The sequence below is a fragment of the Octodon degus genome, unplaced genomic scaffold (assembly GCF_000260255.1).
Source record: "Octodon degus isolate 3935 unplaced genomic scaffold, OctDeg1.0 scaffold00285, whole genome shotgun sequence".
Lineage (NCBI taxonomy): Eukaryota > Metazoa > Chordata > Mammalia > Rodentia > Octodontidae > Octodon > Octodon degus.
In genome coordinates, this window is record NW_004524861.1 from 1,596,272 (window position 1) to 1,614,337 (window position 18,066).

The following is an 18,066-nucleotide window of genomic DNA, read 5'->3' on the forward strand; positions in this document are numbered from 1 at the left end:
ACAAACTGCAGATTTCTAATCAATAATTATCATAGTGAGAACACAAAACATTACTCATTAGTTAAAAATGAGATTGCTTTAGCAAGTAAGTAGAAACATTACCCATGTAATGATAAATTAAAACCAAAGACATAACAAAAAAATGCAATATTGAATTCAGTTATTGTTGCTTATGTTAAATTCTGCCTTACATACTAGAAATTGTTGAATGAGGAATTTTTCTATCTTGGGGCCAAGTAAAATGATCTAAGGAAAGTAATTTAATAAATGAGTCTTTTCCTTCTTATTCTGAATCACACTGCATGTGGACAATTTATGAGACTCTAATCTAATTTATTAAAGTAATGTAGTGGAGCATGTGAAAATCATCACACTGACATGGATAACTTGTAACAGGCATTTCCTACATAATCAAACATCCCAAATTAAGGATGATGTTGGACTTTTTAAAATCTTTTACTTCTAAAATGTTTACTACCTGTACCAAACTCAAATTTAGGGCAGTTTCATCATCATTATGATCCATTGGACCTCAGTATTATTTTAGGTGGGTTTTATTCTACTTCAAAGGTTGAAACTATATTTTTAAGGACTGCTAGCTTACCCAATAGATGTTAAGTTTCAAAGTGTCTCCTAATATTTAGACAGGTTTTTCCTTCTCTTTCAGAAAAAAAACAAGAATGAAGAATGCCAAGTATCACTCAAACCAGTTGCCTAGAGTGAACTATCTTGATCATTCTTCAGAAATCAACACACAAAATGTGCCTGAGGAGAGGCAGGCAAGAAGAATGAAAACCACAATATTTCTAAGTAACAGGGAGCACACATCACTGCTGGAACATTTGCCAGAATGAATAAAGGCTTAATCTTGCAATCTAACTACTTCTGTTAGAAAAATTCACAAGTAAACAAAAAAGCAAAATGTATAGAATATACTTCCACTATGGTCTCCAAAATTCTCCCTTTTTTCAGGCCTTCCTAAATGTCATCTCCAAGAAGAAATGAAGGACTCTCATTGATCTCCATTTTACATCTTAAACATTTATTCATAACCCAGCAAGAGTTTGGGCAAGGTGACAGAATACTCATGGCTAAAAGCAAACTAGTATTTGGTTTTAATGAGAAATGAGTTTTTGACTACCATTTACCAAGTAAGCTAGAAAAATGATTTTAAAAATTCACAGTGAATATTTTAGGCTTAATGGACTTGAACCACAAATATTTCTCATACCCAAACAAATGGAAAGTAAGTTTTAAAAGAATACATGACTTCTGCTCTCTTCGTGAAGAGAGATGTCTAAAAGTAGATACTTAGGCAAAAGAGAAGACAGATATCACTGAGAGACACTAGGAGGTTACTACCAGCCAAGATATTTCAAGACATTCCTTCCAAAGTGTCTTTCTTTTGAAAACTCTAAAATTAACATTTTATATTTGACCTAGAGTAGTCTAATGTCGTAAATCATCAAACATCAATGTATACAGTTTAACTTACCAAAAACATATTTTGATCTCAAGTCACATCTTAATTTTCATAGAAGAGATTGACTTTTGGCAGAGCACAAAATTGAGATGAAAAATGCTTTCTTAGTAACACACTAATTAAAGAACAACATTACACTAAGCCAGGATAAAAAGCTGGGGGCCAGGAATCTGATGTGGTTGTACTCAGCAACTTATGGTAGCTTATTAATTTAAAAGTTTTGAATAATAAGTATCTCTTTAAATAAAATAAGGAAACTTCCTCTCCTAGCAGGAGAGAATAAGAGGATTGAGTCTGTCAAAAGGCTAAGTATTGTTGATCATGAATTACACGTTGAATTAAAAAAGAAATTAAGCAACATACAAAATCTAGAGGCACAGATATACCTCTTCAAGGAAAACAATCTAGTGGGAGATTTGTAAAGACGTCAGTTAAAAACAGTGTGGGAAGCATAACAGTGTGGCTAAAGATTCCCTGGGGAAAGCAGGAAAGACTTCATAAGGGAAGTAGTAAAAGGCAGAATTAGACAGTAGCAAGACGTTGTACAAGGTAAGAAGGGAAAAAAGTATGTAATATAATGAAGTAACTTCTAGCAGAAAGTGTTATTTTTAAATATATTTTCTGTCTAATAATAAAATTTATTTTAGACACAATGTATCACTGAGATGAAATTAAAGTTTAAAAGTACTGGAAACATTATAGCAAAAAGCTAACAAATGCAGTACACCAGTTCTCAACTACTGGTGGCAAGACCACACCTAGGCCTCTCATTTGCGTGGGGGTTTCTGGTTGACACAGTGACACTGCTTGAGAAACTATTACATTCCCAAACCCAAAATGTCCCAAGAACTCTTGAGGAACAACAGTGTTAGAACCCCTGGTTAGCATCACAGTAAGGTGCTGGTCCTAAAACAAAAAGACAAGGGCAAATACAAACACAGGAAGAAAATGATGAACAAAACAACCTCTTAAGAAGGTCTGAAAATATGCTCACAAATTCTCTGATATTAATCCCTTTAAGAAGTGGAGTCTAATCCCTTGCTTGGGTCAGAGCTATAATTAGTGATGTGCTTCTAATGAGTAGAAAAACAGACTAAGTGATATTGGGAGGCTCAAGAAACTTGGTCACAAAAGGCACTGTAGCATCTCCTGCTGTTTGTGAGCAATAGCCAAGCCAGCCTGACCAAGCCTTTGGAGTATTCTAGTCCTCACCTCACCCTGACTGGAATCACAAGACAGACGGAACCATGACTTCCTTAGCTAAGCTAGTCAGTCCCAAATTCATGGTCAATAACAACTGCTGCATAATACATATTAACTGCTTTAAGACATTAAATTTTGGTGTAGCTTGTTATATAGCAATGTATAATTAGTACATCCTATACCTAATGAAGTGATATTATATCCTTTCTTTTATTCTTAAGTACTATGAACCCATTTATTATATCATTTTGGAGGACTGAAAAAGTGGGGAGCCTTTTGAAAATATATCACAAATCCATTAATATGTTTGAAATGACTGTTTTTCAAAAGATACAGCTTGTTTTCAATAAGAAGAAAGAAATCTGAGTAAGCAAACTTCAGTGTCAACAGAAGCTGAGAAATTGAATGATGCATTTTTAATGTCCTTTTGTAGCATCCTATCTCACCTTTAACCTTTTCCTTAAAAATAACAACATTATCATATTCATTGGCAAATCTGCTTCTCTGATCCAAAGTGTGCTGAGGACATCTGCTCACTAACCTGTGTGCAAATACTTGGCAGGCAGAGTGCAGCCTTCACCATGTCAGGCAGAATGGACTGATACAGATGCTGGGCTTCTGCCTCCTCGAGTATCTGGAAACCAAAAGATATGCAACATGAATAATAAACCATGACTGCTATGAAAACTATGAATCCATTTTTCATGGCATCCTGTTATAATGCTCATAATCATCATCACTAAACACATGTAAAGACAAATCAACAGGAAAGTCACACTTACAAATTCATTTGTAAACATATATAATCTATCATGTCATCTGAAAACAAATTACATAATGAAGTTGAACATCTCACACCCATGTGCATAATCACATGCAATATTTATAAACGAAAACTAGTGCACTGAGCCCTTGTTATGCCAAATGAGAACTGTTAGATAACCAAAGAAATCAGAAAAGCTACACTACTACTTCAGAGCACTCTATATGTACCAAATTTAAATTGCTGGGCAGGATACAGCAAGATTTCTCATAACCTCAGAACTTTTATTTTCTAGGCACCTGTTGTGATCAGGGCTTGCAAGGGAAACACTACAATACAGGACACAGAATTTATAATATTAATTTATAACAGTCACCCAAAGAATCACATACAAAGACAGTGCAGGAAATCTGTCCACACACGAAAGGCCAAAGACTCCAGCTGAGGACCTGTATCCCATGGCAATGTCCTGCATGAGTTCAGCTGAAGACTTAAGAGAGTCCATAACAATGCCTCCGAGTCCAATCTAGAGGCCAATAATAGCCTGTAACAATGACTCATGGAAGTCGTTTCAAAAATCTGCACTGGGAAGGCCCAAAGGTCAGTGGTGGAAGCTAGAAAGTCTGTGCCAGCGGGATAAAGATCTGTGTCAGCAGGCTGAGGGATCTGCCAGGAAGCAATGCTCAAAGTAACAACCACAGCCCCTTTGAAAAGTACCAGAGCCATTTTCAACAACAGGAAGGTCCTGAGGTCCTCCAGTGAGAGAACAGCTGAGTCCATTATCAGGAAAGCCAAACTGACAAGCTTCTCCAGGACGCTGAACAGTGCACCATCTTTCCCTCTGGAACCAGGAAGCAATGCTCAAAGTAAGGACCAGAACTCCCCTAAAGTGAAGTACAGCCATTTTCAGTAACAAGGTCCCAAGATCCTTCAGCAATGAGAATAGGTGAGTTCTTTTTTATCAGGAAAGCTACTATAAGCTCCTCCAAAATAACCAACACCTCGAGGAAAGCCAAAAGTTTCCAGTGGCTCCTCTTCTTTTTCTCCAGTTCTCCTTTTTTATTTTGTTGGCAACAGTCCTCAGGTGGGCCCTCCATACCCAGCACCACCGTGATTCAGCTGAGTTGGGTATTACAAGCTGACCACCAGTTGTCAACCCATCACAGCACCCTTGGCAAGTTAAAACCATTTCTACATCATAATTTGAAGCACACAAAAAAATGACATTCAAGGTTTATTTTTTGTCTTTTGTAAGTTCTAATCTCTACCACCTAGAGAACACAAGACTATTCTGGGGAAAAAAAAATTGTACAAGACGGTAGAATAGTACTAGGCTACAGCACCTAGTCTAGATGAATAGGGCTTATACCATTCTCTTGACAAAACAGAATACTGATAAAATTAAAATGAACATGACAACTATAGTAGGAAAAAGGAAGAGGCAGAAATAAGAGTGCTGTCTGGGAACAAGGACAGAGTAGCTCCTCAAGGGAGAATGGGAAGCCAGCTATCAAAAAACATAAAGCATGGAATAAAGTGGAACCTTCTGTACCACTGATAAAAACAAAAACTAAATTCGTAAGTCATTTTAGAAAAGACATTCTATTTTAGATGTACAAAATAAACACATTGCTTTCTTATATCTGAAAATGCATGAAATATATTAATGCATTTATTTAAAATACTCAAACTCTTCCTACTTAGAATTTATCATTTACCATTTAAAAACTTTTTATATGGAAACAATCATAGCTCCGTACATTGCAAAAATGGTATAGAGGGGTACAGTTTTCCTTCATAATGGTATGTATTTGTGTACTCACCCAAATCAAGACCCTACAGAACCATTCCATTCCAGCAAAGGTCTCAAACTACCTATTTAGATCCACATTATGCCTGCCTTCTCCTACTCAAGATTTTTTGTCTTTGGTTTTTTGGTACTGGGGATTGAACTCAGGACCCTGTACTTGCCAGGCAAGCGCTTATGCCTCTGATCTATCTCCCTGGCCTTTCCTTCTCTTACTGTCACTAGTCTCTAGCATCCACCAATCTGTTTTCCATCTCTGGAACTGTGTCATATACAACCACATCCATTTGGCTTGTGTTCTTTCAAAACTGACCTTTCCATGCAAGTATGCCACTGAGATTCATGTAATTTGTTCAAAGTATCAATAGTCCACTCTCAGATTACTGAGTAGTATTCCATGATATTAATATATCAGTTTGTTTAGTTATTCCCCTACTGAACAACAACTTGGTTTCTAGATTTTGATATTACAAACTGCTATGGCTGGAGTATGTTCCCCAAGTGTTCACATGCTGGTGGGCAGCTCAGTGTGGCAATAAAAGGAGGGGAATGGAGTCTTTTTAAAAGGTGGAGCCTAATCAGAAGTCAGTGGAATGCTGGCCTTGGTAGGGTTAATAAAGTTCTTCTGGCACTGAAATTAAGTAAGAAGCTGTTAGGAAAAAACAACTGGCCTACCCTTAGTCTCTCTGGCTTCTTGATCTCTCCCTCTCTTATGACTCCCACCACAATGCCATCTGAACATGATATAGGCAAAGGTCCCTCATCAGCACTGAGCTACTGCCAGCCCTTGAACATCCAGAATGGTGAACAAAAGCAACATCCTTTTTATGATGCCTTAGGACTATTTCATTATAGCAACAGAAAGCAGACTAATACAGTTACCTTTTATTTTCTACTCACCTATATCATTGTTTGACTTCTAAATAACACAATGTGCTAGTCTTAAAATCCACTCTGTAAATCTTTAAATAACTGGATGTGGACCATTTATGTTTAATGTAACCACAGATATGCTACAATTTCAGTCTGAAATTTCTAGACTGATAGTGAATTTTGTAAAGTGAATTTTTCCTCCCATTTATGTATTTGGTACAATGTCTCACTATGCAGCTCGGACTCATAGTGATACTGTTTTCAGCCTCTCCAGTGCTAGGGTTACAGGTGTGTGCCACCATGCCCAGACTTGGCCGCCAGCTCAACGTGGGACTGGGTATCAAACCCTGGTCCCTGCACTTGCCAAAGCAGGCTCTTAGTCTGCTGAGTTATCTCACTGGCCCTGCTAAGTACTTTTGATTATGCATTGTGAAGATTTTTAAAAAATCATTTATTTATTTATTTATTTGGTACAGGGTCTCACTATGTAGCTCAGACTTGTGATCCTCCCATCTCAGCCTCCCCAGGGTTGGGATTACAGGCATGCACCATCACTCCTGGTTTTTGGACCTGCATAGTGAGCCCAATGGCATAGCATGTGGTACTGGGGACTGAACTCACTGAACTATCTCCCCAGCCTTTTTTTTTTAAATTAAGAAAAAAATTTTTTTTTCATTAAGACTTTTAATGGTCATTCTAGGTATTGTACTATTAACTTATCACCATCTACTGGTATCAACTTTCTTTCAGTTCCTTTAAATTTCAGTGACTACCTTTCTTGTGGTCCTACCTTCCCTCATTTATAGTGTTTATCTCCTCTAGCTACGTTAGACAGCATTCTATAATACTTAAGGGTAAAAAATGTTTTAATAGTAAATGTTCAGAAAGAGGAAATGCCTGTTATGTTTACTCTTTCCCTTGTTCTTCCTGATAGTTCAAGGCTTCTCCTTTTACCATTTCTTTCTTTCTTTTTTTTTTAACCATTTCTTTTGCTTAAAGAAATTTCTTTAATATTTTTTCATTACCAGCCTGTTTTCTTTCCCCTTCCTCCTATAAGCTATTTGAAGATGGTGAATTTCATGTCTTTTCAATTGTATATATTTTTTTCAATTGTGTATTTTGTATAATTTTATTTTATTTTGTAGTATCAGGAATAGAACTCAGGACCTTGCACTTGTCAGGCAAGTGCTTCTGCCACTGAGCTATCTCCCCAGCCTTTGATTGTGTATTTTGAATGAACTGAATATAGATGTTCAGATACTGGATATAGAATTTTGTATTGGTAGTTTTTTTTTCTTTCAATTCTGTGCTCTTTTTGAATTGAAGAAAAAAAAAAAAAAACCATTCTGTGCCTCTTCTTGCCCGTTCCCTGTTGTCAATGGGTTGCCTCTCTTGCTGTCTTCAAGATTTCTTTCATTGCCTAAAATGTGACTATAGTATGTCTTTTGGAGGGATTTTTCAAAAACAGCTTGGGGTTCACTCAGTTTCTTGAAACTGCAAGTTTGTGTGTTTTGTCAAATTTTAGCAGTTTTTTAGCATCACTTTGTTAAATATTTTTTCTTCCCTCTTTCTCCTCTTTTTGATATTCCAATGTTTCAGGGATCTATAAAGTTTTAAATAAAAAGCCTATTTCTTTCTTGCTTAGATTAATAATCTTTCCAAATTCACTGAGTCTTTCCTATGTTATTCTCCATCAACCCATGCATTTTTAAAATCCAGTAAATATAATTTTCAATTTTAAAATGTCCTTTTGGTTGTTTACAGTCTTATTTATTGCTGGTGCTTTCCAATTTTTTCATTTGTTTCAAGCATATGTGTAAGTGCTCACTGGAGCCTTTTTGTGATGGCTGCTCTTAAAGGCTTGTGAGATGACGCTAACACCTGTACTATCTTTGAGCTGATGTCTATTGGTCTCTTCCTAGTTCAGCTAAGATTCTCCTGGTTCCTGGTGATAAATGGTTTTCTGACTAGTTCTTCTGACCTAGACATTTGGATTTCTGCAACTTTGTGTTTCATTTAAATTCAGGTTCCCAGCAGGTAGCAGAGCCACGCAGCGGAAGCGTGCTGGGCCCATAAATTCAGGTTCCCTCCTCGGCCTTCTTGGCCCATGGTAGGGAACAGACACCTTGGTACAGATGGCTGGGAACACTCAGGCTCCGCACAGGCCTCTTCTTGTATCACTCTAGTTCATGTCTTTCCCAGTGTCTCACAGTCCTTAGCTGGGGTGCTTCTCTTCACCTCTCAGAGTCTTCTCTATTTATCTTATACGTTGTGTCTAGTTTTGGTTGTATGTAGCAGGAGAGATAAGGGTAATTATTCAAACATCCTGAAGAAAAGATACCCAACCTTAAGTGTCTTAACAGGCTGATGGCTCCCTTGAGCTCATCTTTTAAAGCTGGTATATGAGTAGCTGCTGCTTCAATGTGCTTCACACACCACCATTTATCTGATAAAGTGTTACTACACTGCACTTTTTCACAACTGTCACCACCAATATCCAATGCTTCTTTGGAAACACAAGTACATTAAAAATTATCATTTCAGAATGTAACAGACTTAATCATTGTTCGAGACTCAATGCATAATGTAAAAAAAGCACAACAGCCAGGGGAGTAGCTTGTGGCACAGCACTTGCCTAAACAAGGCTCTAGGTTTGATCTCTAGCATTGCAGTAACAACAAGAACAAAAACAACAACAAAAACAAACAAAAAAATGCCCAAACACCTACTAGTAATATTCTGAGATAGATCCTTCCAAGTTATTACTTCTAAAGTCTCTATTTTGTTTCCACTTAACATAGTGGACATATTTCCCCATAAAAATACATATAGCCCTGTACCACCCTTCCTTATAGTTGGGTATTTTTCTACTATTTGGACATAGTATAATTAATTTATCTAATTCTTACGAAGAGTTTACAGGCTATAACCAATTTTCCACTGTTAAATCCTCACTGCAATAAATTTCCTTGTACATACACCTTTAATATACCCACTGAATATTTTTATAAGAGGAAACGCTACATCAAGAATGAGTATTTTATTTTATTTTTTATTTTTTTGTATTTTAGTACAGGGTCTACAGGGTCTCACTATGTAGATCGGATTAGTAGTGATTCACCTGTATTCAGCATGCAACAAACTGGGATTACAGGCATGCGTCACCACGCCCAGTCTCAATCACTGGCTCAGCATATCCTGGGGGTGGGCCAGCACGGCAGGCTGGGGTGAACCCCCAGCTCCTGCATCTGCCTAAGCAGGTGCTTTAATCTGCTGAGCTATTTGGCCAGCCCTTTCATTAAGGTTTTTGATACACTGTCAAAACTGTCTTTTAGAAAGTATGTTCATCCTAGGGCTATGTACATTCTTATCTTTGCAGTTTGATGGCTTCAAACATTACTTTGCTATTACCTTATTTCTAGGATTGCTAATGTGCTAAACTCTATCTGAAGTAAGCCCTTCTGTTCTTTTTTTTTTTTTTTTTTAATGTGTGGATATATTTGTGCCTTGAAAATGCCAAACACTGAGATGAGAGCAGTTCTTCTTGATCATAAAACACCAACTTCAAACTTCTTTCAATGTATTTTCCTACTCCAAATATAGTGTGAATTTGAAAAAGATATTTTTCAACAGTTTTTGCCTATGAGAAAGCCTCAGAAGTCTTTCCATGTAATAGAACAATAGCTGCTTCATAGTATTCCACAGAATAGAAGCATAATTTTTGTAATCATTTCCCATTAATGGTAATCATTTCCCCCAACACTATGAAAACTTTTAAATATGTAGCTAAGTTAAAGTAACTGTTCACTGATCATGCATATATACACTACTAAGGTTCTATTACTAACATAACTATACTAGTTCATGAGACTTATTTATCTATCTTGCAGTATACCCATTCTATCTCCATTTGCACTCTTTTTTCCCCCCAATTCTATTTTATTCACTGCTTTACAAAAACACTGATGAATTAAATGAGATAAATAAAGTCAAATCAAATCTTTCAAGGCTGAACTAGAACAGGTCTAGTTTTCCTTATGTGTTTACTCATGAAATCAAAAAACAAGAAAAGATTGTAAAATACTGGATGTGGATTTAAAACTTATCAATAGTTACTTCTTACTAGAAAGAATAAATTCAAGAAACTTACTTTCATATGGAAAAATACAAAGAAAACTAATTATCTAATGTGAACAGCACATAGTATCCTATCCTTCACCACTCCAGCTGAATAGTTACAAGCTGCATTTTGCTTAAGTATTTCCATACTGTTTATTTTTTAATCATTAAATTAAGTTTATTGGTATAGTTTAGATACACATAATGGTCACACTCATCATATGGAATTTGTATCTGTACATGATATACTGATTCTTTATTTTCTCCCCATCTCTCTCCCCTCCCTTCTTCTCTTCACCTTATTTACAAAAGCTTTGTTTCCATTTTGCTTTTTGTCTACCCTCCCCTGTGTCCTTTTCCATTTGCATGTTTTCTTCCCATTGCACAGTATCTATTATACATTTTGGTCCTTATTTACACTTCTAGTTTCTCACAGAGAATCCATGTGATACTTACACCTGTATCAATTATTTCACATAAGAGTATGGTCTGAAGGTGCACCCATTTACCTATCTATACATGTCTCTTTCATCCCTCATGGCTGAGTAGTTCTTCACTGTACAAAAACACCCCATCTTCTTTATTTATTCATCAGTTGGTGGGCATCTGGGCTACTATAAACTGTGCTACTATAAACATGGGTATGTATACATCACTGTGGTATGATGCTTTTAGTTCTTTTGGAAAGATACCCAAGAAAAGGAACAGCCGGGTTGAATGGGACCTCTAGTTCTAGTTTTTCAAGGACTCTTCAAGGATATTTTTCCTTTTCCTTTTGTAGGCAGAGAAAGAAATGGGATTAGTGGGTAGTACGGTTAATATGTACTTGATTTTTTAAAAACAGTGAGACTGTTTACCAAAACAGTAGTCTTAATTTTAATATTTTTACTACCTGTATTCTTTTTATCTTGTTTCAGTTCTAACTGGCATTTCTCCAATGACAAATAATATTGAACACTTTTAATGTGTTCAGTGGTCACTTTTGTATTTGCCTCTGTAAAGTGTTTGTTAAAACTACTGTTCATTCTAAAAATAAGGGTTGGGCCAGCAAGATAGCTTAGCAGACTAAGTGCCTCCTTAGGCAAGCGCTGGGACCAGGGTTTGATTCCTAGCGCCATATGCCACATAGGCCCGTGCCCTGCCCTCGGGCAGGCTGACCTGGCCACAAACTGGGTGTGGTGGTGCATGCCTGTAATCCCAGTGCTGGGGAGGCTGAAAATAGGAGGATCACTATGAGCCTGAGCTGCATAGTGAGACCCTGTACCAAATATGTTAAAAAAAAAAAAAAAGAGGCTGGTTGTCTTTTCATATTTGAATTGTAGATCTTTATTTACAGCAGATAAGTGTTTTATCAGATAAATATTTTGCAAGTATTTTCTATGTTTCTTGCTTACCTATTTATTGTTTTAGTGACCTTTGATGACAATCATTTAAGATTTTTTTCTTTTATAGTTAATGTTTTTCAGGTCTGAAGAAATCTTTTCCCATCCCTAAGCCATGAAAGTATTTTCCCTCCTAGAAGCTTTATACTTTAACTTCTTTTCTTACAATTATTTTGTATGTTTAATGTGAAAGGACAGAGTCCATTTTTTTTTTTTTTTTTTTTTTTTTTTTTGTTCACATGAGTATTCTATTTTCCTAGTACCATTTATGGAGAAGATATTTCTTTCCCCACTGGACTGCTCTGGCACATTTGCTGAAGTTAAGTGACTGGATAAGCCAGGGTCTAACTCTACCCGGTTTACTACTTACTCCACTGATCACTTTAACTCTTAATTTCTAATGCTGTCGGAAGTGTCATACAAACTGGTGGCTTGAGACAAACTATTCCATCACAGCTGTGAAGGCTGTAAGCCTGAAATTAATGCTTCCTCTGAAAACTAGAGAGAACTGCTCCTTGCCTCTTTCTTGATGCTGGTGGCTCCTGGCAATTCTCAGGGTTTCTTGGCTTCAAATGTATCACTCCAATTTCTTTCCCAATTATGAGATGTGTCTCTTCCTCATGTTTGTCTCTGGATCCACTCATTTTCTTAAAAGGACAACAGTAATCAGATTTAGGGCCTATCCCAATCCAGTATGATCTTATCTTAACTACTCCATCTATACAGATTGGACTTCCAAATAAAGCCATATCCTGGTATTCTGGGGGATGAGTTTTAGTGGCATGCTATTGAACTGACTACACACACTGTCTTGGTTACTACAGTTTCATTATCAGTTTCCAAAGCAGTTAATAGACCTTCCAACAGTGTCCTTTTTTTTTTTTTTTTTTTTTCGGAACCGGGGATTGAACTCAGGCCCTTGCACTTGCCAGGGAAGTGCTTATTCCACTGAGCCATCTCCCCAGCCCAACAGTGTCCTTCTTAATCAAGATTTCTTTGTATATTTTGCTTTCAAATACATTTTAGGAACTACTTTCATTTTCTACAAGAAGTCTTCTTGATGTTTATGAATGGAACTGAATACAGGGAGAACTGGCATTTAATCACATTGAGTCACCAAGTGGGTAGTTCAGCATATACATATCCATATCCATGTGTGCCTGTGCACGTATTATGTTCAGGTTTTCTTCAATTTCTTTCAGCAATATTTTATAGTCTCTAAGGTATAGGTTTTGGACTTTTTAAAAATTAAACATTACTAAATATTTTATATTTTTTACTGTTGTCATGAAATTTAAAAAATTTAGTATTTTATTTGCTGCCAATCTACAAAAATACACTAATTTTTGGCCATATTTTGTTCTCCTGAATAAATATCCTTATTAGTTCTAGTGACGGCTTTCTATGTTCCTTTGGTTTTGCTATATAAACAAACAAGTCAACTGCAAGCAGAAAAATTGTAGTCTTTACTGATTTTCAAACATTTTATTCTTTTTCTTACTTTATTGCCCAAGCGAAGAGATTTCCAGTATCAGGAAATTAAAAGAAAGTAAAGAGAGTGGGTATCTTTGCCTCCCTGCTCTCTTTAGGAAGATCCTTTAATGTCTGACCACTAAGTATGATCTTAGTTGTAGGATTTTTGAAAGTATTCTTTATCAGATTAAGGATATTCCAATTTAGTACTAGCATGCTAACAGTTCTTTATGATAAAGAGGTATTAAACCTTACCAACTGCTTTGTAGCTGCTGAAATAAACATAAAGCTTTTCAAATATGAAACCAACCTTGCATTTCTATGATGACAGACTTGGTAATGCTATAGTATCCTTTCTGTATATTGCTACATTCGTTTTTTTAAAGTTTGTAAAATCTTTGTCACATATTAGCAATTAGAATTAGGCTAACTTTATAAATAAATTGGTAGGTGTCTCCTGCATTTTTTGTTTAAAATTAATATAAAATATTAATAATTAGTAGAATAGTAGAGGAACAGTATCTTTTTACATTTTTAAAAGAATGGATCAGTGAAAATATCTTGGCATTCATAGCAATTTTTAACTGCTCACACTATACTGACATAATCCTGTGTCTCATACATTATAAATATTCTCTTGTGTATCATGAAATTATGATTTTATTCTTTATTTTTAATATCTGGAATAAAGAGTATATTTGTGCATCCAAAGCACTGATGCTTTTCCAGTCTTTGCCCCTCATGTCATGCACATGCTGCTCTCAAGTGACAATGAGCTACACGCGGCTTCCTCCGACTATACTGACCTCATCACTCAGTGCATTCAAATCACCATCTCTTTGAGTTTGTTTAGTCACCCACAAAGTGAAACTACCTTGCAGAATTAGAAGCTTTCAACAAATAATAGCTATTACAATGACGATGCAGTATTTTACTCTATCATCTTTAACATTTTTGATTGCTAAGTGATTAATTACCTATCAAGATTTGGCTTGCCCAATTGCTCCTTCCTTTAGTGACTGTAGCCAAACATACACACCTGGAAGATCATTTGTTATAATTTATAATTATTATTTACATGTTTTTCCTTTCCTCTTGTGCTCTAGAAACACTGTGAAGGTGGATTGTGTTTTAAATATCCTGGATTCCCAGTACTAAGCACACTATAGTATTCATTATTATTTGCTGCATTAAGAGTTGATGAAAATAAAAATATGGTATTTTATCCTGTAAACAGCCCTGCAAGAAAGAAAAGACAAGGACATCTACAGAAGCTAAGGCACAAGAAAAGTAAAACAGATCACTCACATTAGAACAAAACTTGTGGCAGAGACTAGATGTCAGCGATTTTTCCCCCCAGGTTCACACAGAAGGCGGTTTCAGGGAAAGGAACCTAGCTCAAGAAACTGGAAGATGACATTACAGGCTCAGTTCTGTATTTACTGTATTGGCACTGAAAAATCCTTACATTACTGATTTCCTCATTATCATGAGGACACTACTACTACTATAACTCTGATTAACTCAAAGTGTTGTGAAGGCTCAGGTATAATAATAGTATCTTACGAATTCTAAAGCTTTATATCTAAATGTGAAATTACTTTTAGCAACTGGGCCAGTAATTTACCACCTTTGTGGGGTTTTTTATTTCTTTTGTTCCACCTCAATTAACTGCCAAATCCTACTAAATGATCCAGGTCCAGCAGGACCTCACATATTCATGTCTTCCTCAATTTCCACCAAACTACCCTGACTCAGCCCCTCATGAGTCTGAGGATACTGCAATAATCTAACTGCAGCCCAGCTGCTAACCACCTTCAGTTCCTGCCCAAATGTAGCTTGTGTATGTGACTGCTTCCTGAGACTTTTCGGTGGCTCATACTGTCCTTTGTACATTCTGTGAACCAGCGGTTAAGTTACCTTGCCCTAGAAGCCTATCTAGTCTTATTTATGATAAATATATTTGGTATATTTGTGAACATGTGTGTGCACAAATATGCATACATACACACCCCCGTGCATTTTATATTCTTGGCACTTGAGCAATCCACTCTTCTATAGCACCAACCTGTGCTTTCACGGACAGAATTTGCTCTGCGCCTAGTATATCTTAACTCTAAAACTTACCTGAACTTTTTGATATCTTGCTCTAATACTTTTCCTTCAATCAACATCTATCCAGATTTCCTTTCTAGCTAGAAGGTAACTCACTCTCTCTTGCAATTTCTGTCTTTTTTCATGGAACACTTGAAAGACTTTCTATGTCATACTGTGGTTATTTATGGTCATACTTTCCAGCCTTTACTAGCAGTCCTTTAAGACAAGATTTATGATTGACTCGCCATGCCTAGAACATTAATGCTCATGTGTGTCAATAAGAATATGTTAAATTAACTGATGCCTTGGATCCTCCTCCTCTCCTTTGTCTTCCAAAACCTGTACTACTCAGCAAAAATACAGTATTTATAAAATTAATTAAAGTATATACAGATGGATACAGCTTTCTGTAACAGGATGTAAGCTAGGAAACCCTAGGAAGGTTTACCAAGTCCTAGAAACAGATTATTGTTTCAAAAATATAAAAAGAATATAAAGGGCCGGGGAGATGGTTCAGTAGAATAAGCGCTTCCCTGGCAAGCGCAAGGGCCTGAGTTCAATCCCTGGTTCAGCAAAAAAAAAAAAAAAAAAAAAAAAAAAAAAAAAAAAAAAAAAAAAAAAAAAAAAAAAAAAAAAAGTCAAAATTATGAACATCTGTAGAATATACTTGCTTTTCAGGTATGTTTTTAGGATATAAAAATTAATTAGAGGAAGAAGAAAAATTATAGTACTAAATTATGTAAAAGACCAGCTGAAGAAGGTGAATGTTTCTAACATTTGTCTGTGAACAACTCAGATTGACACTTGGAAGGAGGACTGTGACAGCTTACAAGAAAACAAACTCACTCGTTCTCCTAATTTTTGAAGGCTCTGGAAAGTCTGACAGGCAAGCCATAGGACAACTCTCTCAAGTGTATCAACCATGACAATTATGGTTTCAATAAAAGTGTTCTCCATATTTTAATAAAGTCCACTTGGGCTCAGGAAATAGCCAATTTATTATTTTCACATTTAAGAAGGCATATTCCACAAATTAGCAGCTAATTTGTGGATGCAAATAAGACAGTTCAAATTTTAACTCATGGCATCAAAAGAAGTACACAGTGAATGTCATGGGAGAGAGCAGGCCATGTGGAAGGTCATTTGCCCCAGGGTCTGCAGTGATGACTGCAGGGAGGAGGGGCAAACTGAAGGTTATCCAGTCTTTCTGCTTCCACGTGGTTTGGTCTGGTCTTCCTTTTCACAAAGCTATTAAAGTTTTCCTATGCATTCTGAAAGTGGAAAATACTAATAAAAATCATAGCTTATTATAAACATTTGAAATAACATGCTCTAAGGATGGAAAAATGAGGTACAGTCTTTGACGTATCTGTTCTATAACTTGTCCTACATATGATCCCATTTGTCCTTATGTAATCTGACAGTCACTGGCACTGAATAAGCCAAGAGGCTGGAGATGCTGTTTTTCCCATCCCATCAATAGTTGCTGGCAATGGGGTGAGGTGCTCAGTCATGGAGTTGCCTTTTGTTCTCAAGCTGCATACCCATCACCAGCTCTCACCAGGCAGTACCAGGGAAGGAAGAATGGAGAAAGAAGGAGACTTCCTGCCAATCCTTACCACAGTCCTTTCCAACTTCTCAAACCACAGCTTTTTCTAATGACAGAGCTCTGCACTAGTTATTCACTTCAGAATATAAGCCATGAGAAGCTCGAAATGCAAAAAGGCTTTTGGGAATGAGATGGAATTTCACTATCATATACTCTCAACTCTTAAATAATTAACATCTAATCTGGGAACACAATCAGTTTAGGTAAAATAATTGCATCTAGCTCTTAAAACGAAATATGCGTCTAATCAAAACCAGTCATACTATCATCAACACAAATTTCATTAAACAAGAACTGTGTAGCTTTAGGAAAAATGAAGGACGTTATTCTCTGTATAGTACTTACCATATAACACTCTCTTTTCCATGCTGATAATACACAAAGTATTACTACCTTAGAAAGGACAAAACACTATAAAACACCCACATCCTCTGTCTCCAAAGAAAAATTCACTTTACACACTGTTATGGTAAATGATTATTCCCTAGGGAGTAATCCCACACTAGCACAAGATCTTGGACAGGTCTTTCTCATCTCTTACTTCTATTACTGTAAGGCTACATGGCCGTATCCATCAATCACATTTGTATACACCACAAAACAATGGTGCTATTATACATAAACCAACATATTTTCAGTACCACATAGTTATACTATTATCCATCTTTTATAGACAAGCAATCAAATTCAACATGACAAGATTTCAGAGAAATGGTAAGTTTTCTAGTCCTAGAAGCAAAACAGATTTAATTTTTCCAAGAAACATAGATGAATAATAACTTCAATTTTCACTGTAGTTTACACTTTTAAATAAGACATCTTAAACTGTGAGAAGCACTTCGAAGCTGAATGTGGTGGTACATGCCTGCAATCCTAGCTGCCTGGGAAGATGAGGCAGGAATATCCTAAATCTGAGGCCAACATGGGCAGGTTAGTGAGATCTCACCTCAAACAGAAATACAAGCAGACTGGGGAAGTAGCTTAGCACTTAGTTTAATCCTCAGCATGACAACTAAAGTACTTTGAAAGTGTTTATTTGTATTTTTAAGTAATAATATCTTATCATATATCCATAGCAAAACTTTCCCCACACAAATCAAACATTATCCAGACATACTGATAGTGCTTAATTCTTAAACAGCCCAGTATTAGTAATCAATACTACAGGCTGATGCCAGATGAGGTACTTCATGATTAGAATTCCAGAACTTGGAGGCCGAGGCAGGTGGCCAGCCTGGGCTCCATAATGAGTTCAAG

The 18,066-nt window shown here is 36.3% G+C and overlaps 1 protein-coding gene across 2 annotated transcripts in view; it reads right to left on the reverse strand.

Moving 5' to 3' along the window:
* Parg (poly(ADP-ribose) glycohydrolase) overlaps window positions 1-18,066 on the reverse strand; it is a 124,562-nt gene that overhangs the window by 67,188 nt on the left and 39,308 nt on the right. For both annotated transcript variants that reach the window (XM_004646971.3, XM_023707240.1), the window contains exon 8: window positions 3,228-3,320. In XM_004646971.3, the coding sequence (XP_004647028.1) occupies window positions 3,228-3,320 (93 nt within the window). The remainder of the gene's footprint in view (window positions 1-3,227; window positions 3,321-18,066) is intronic.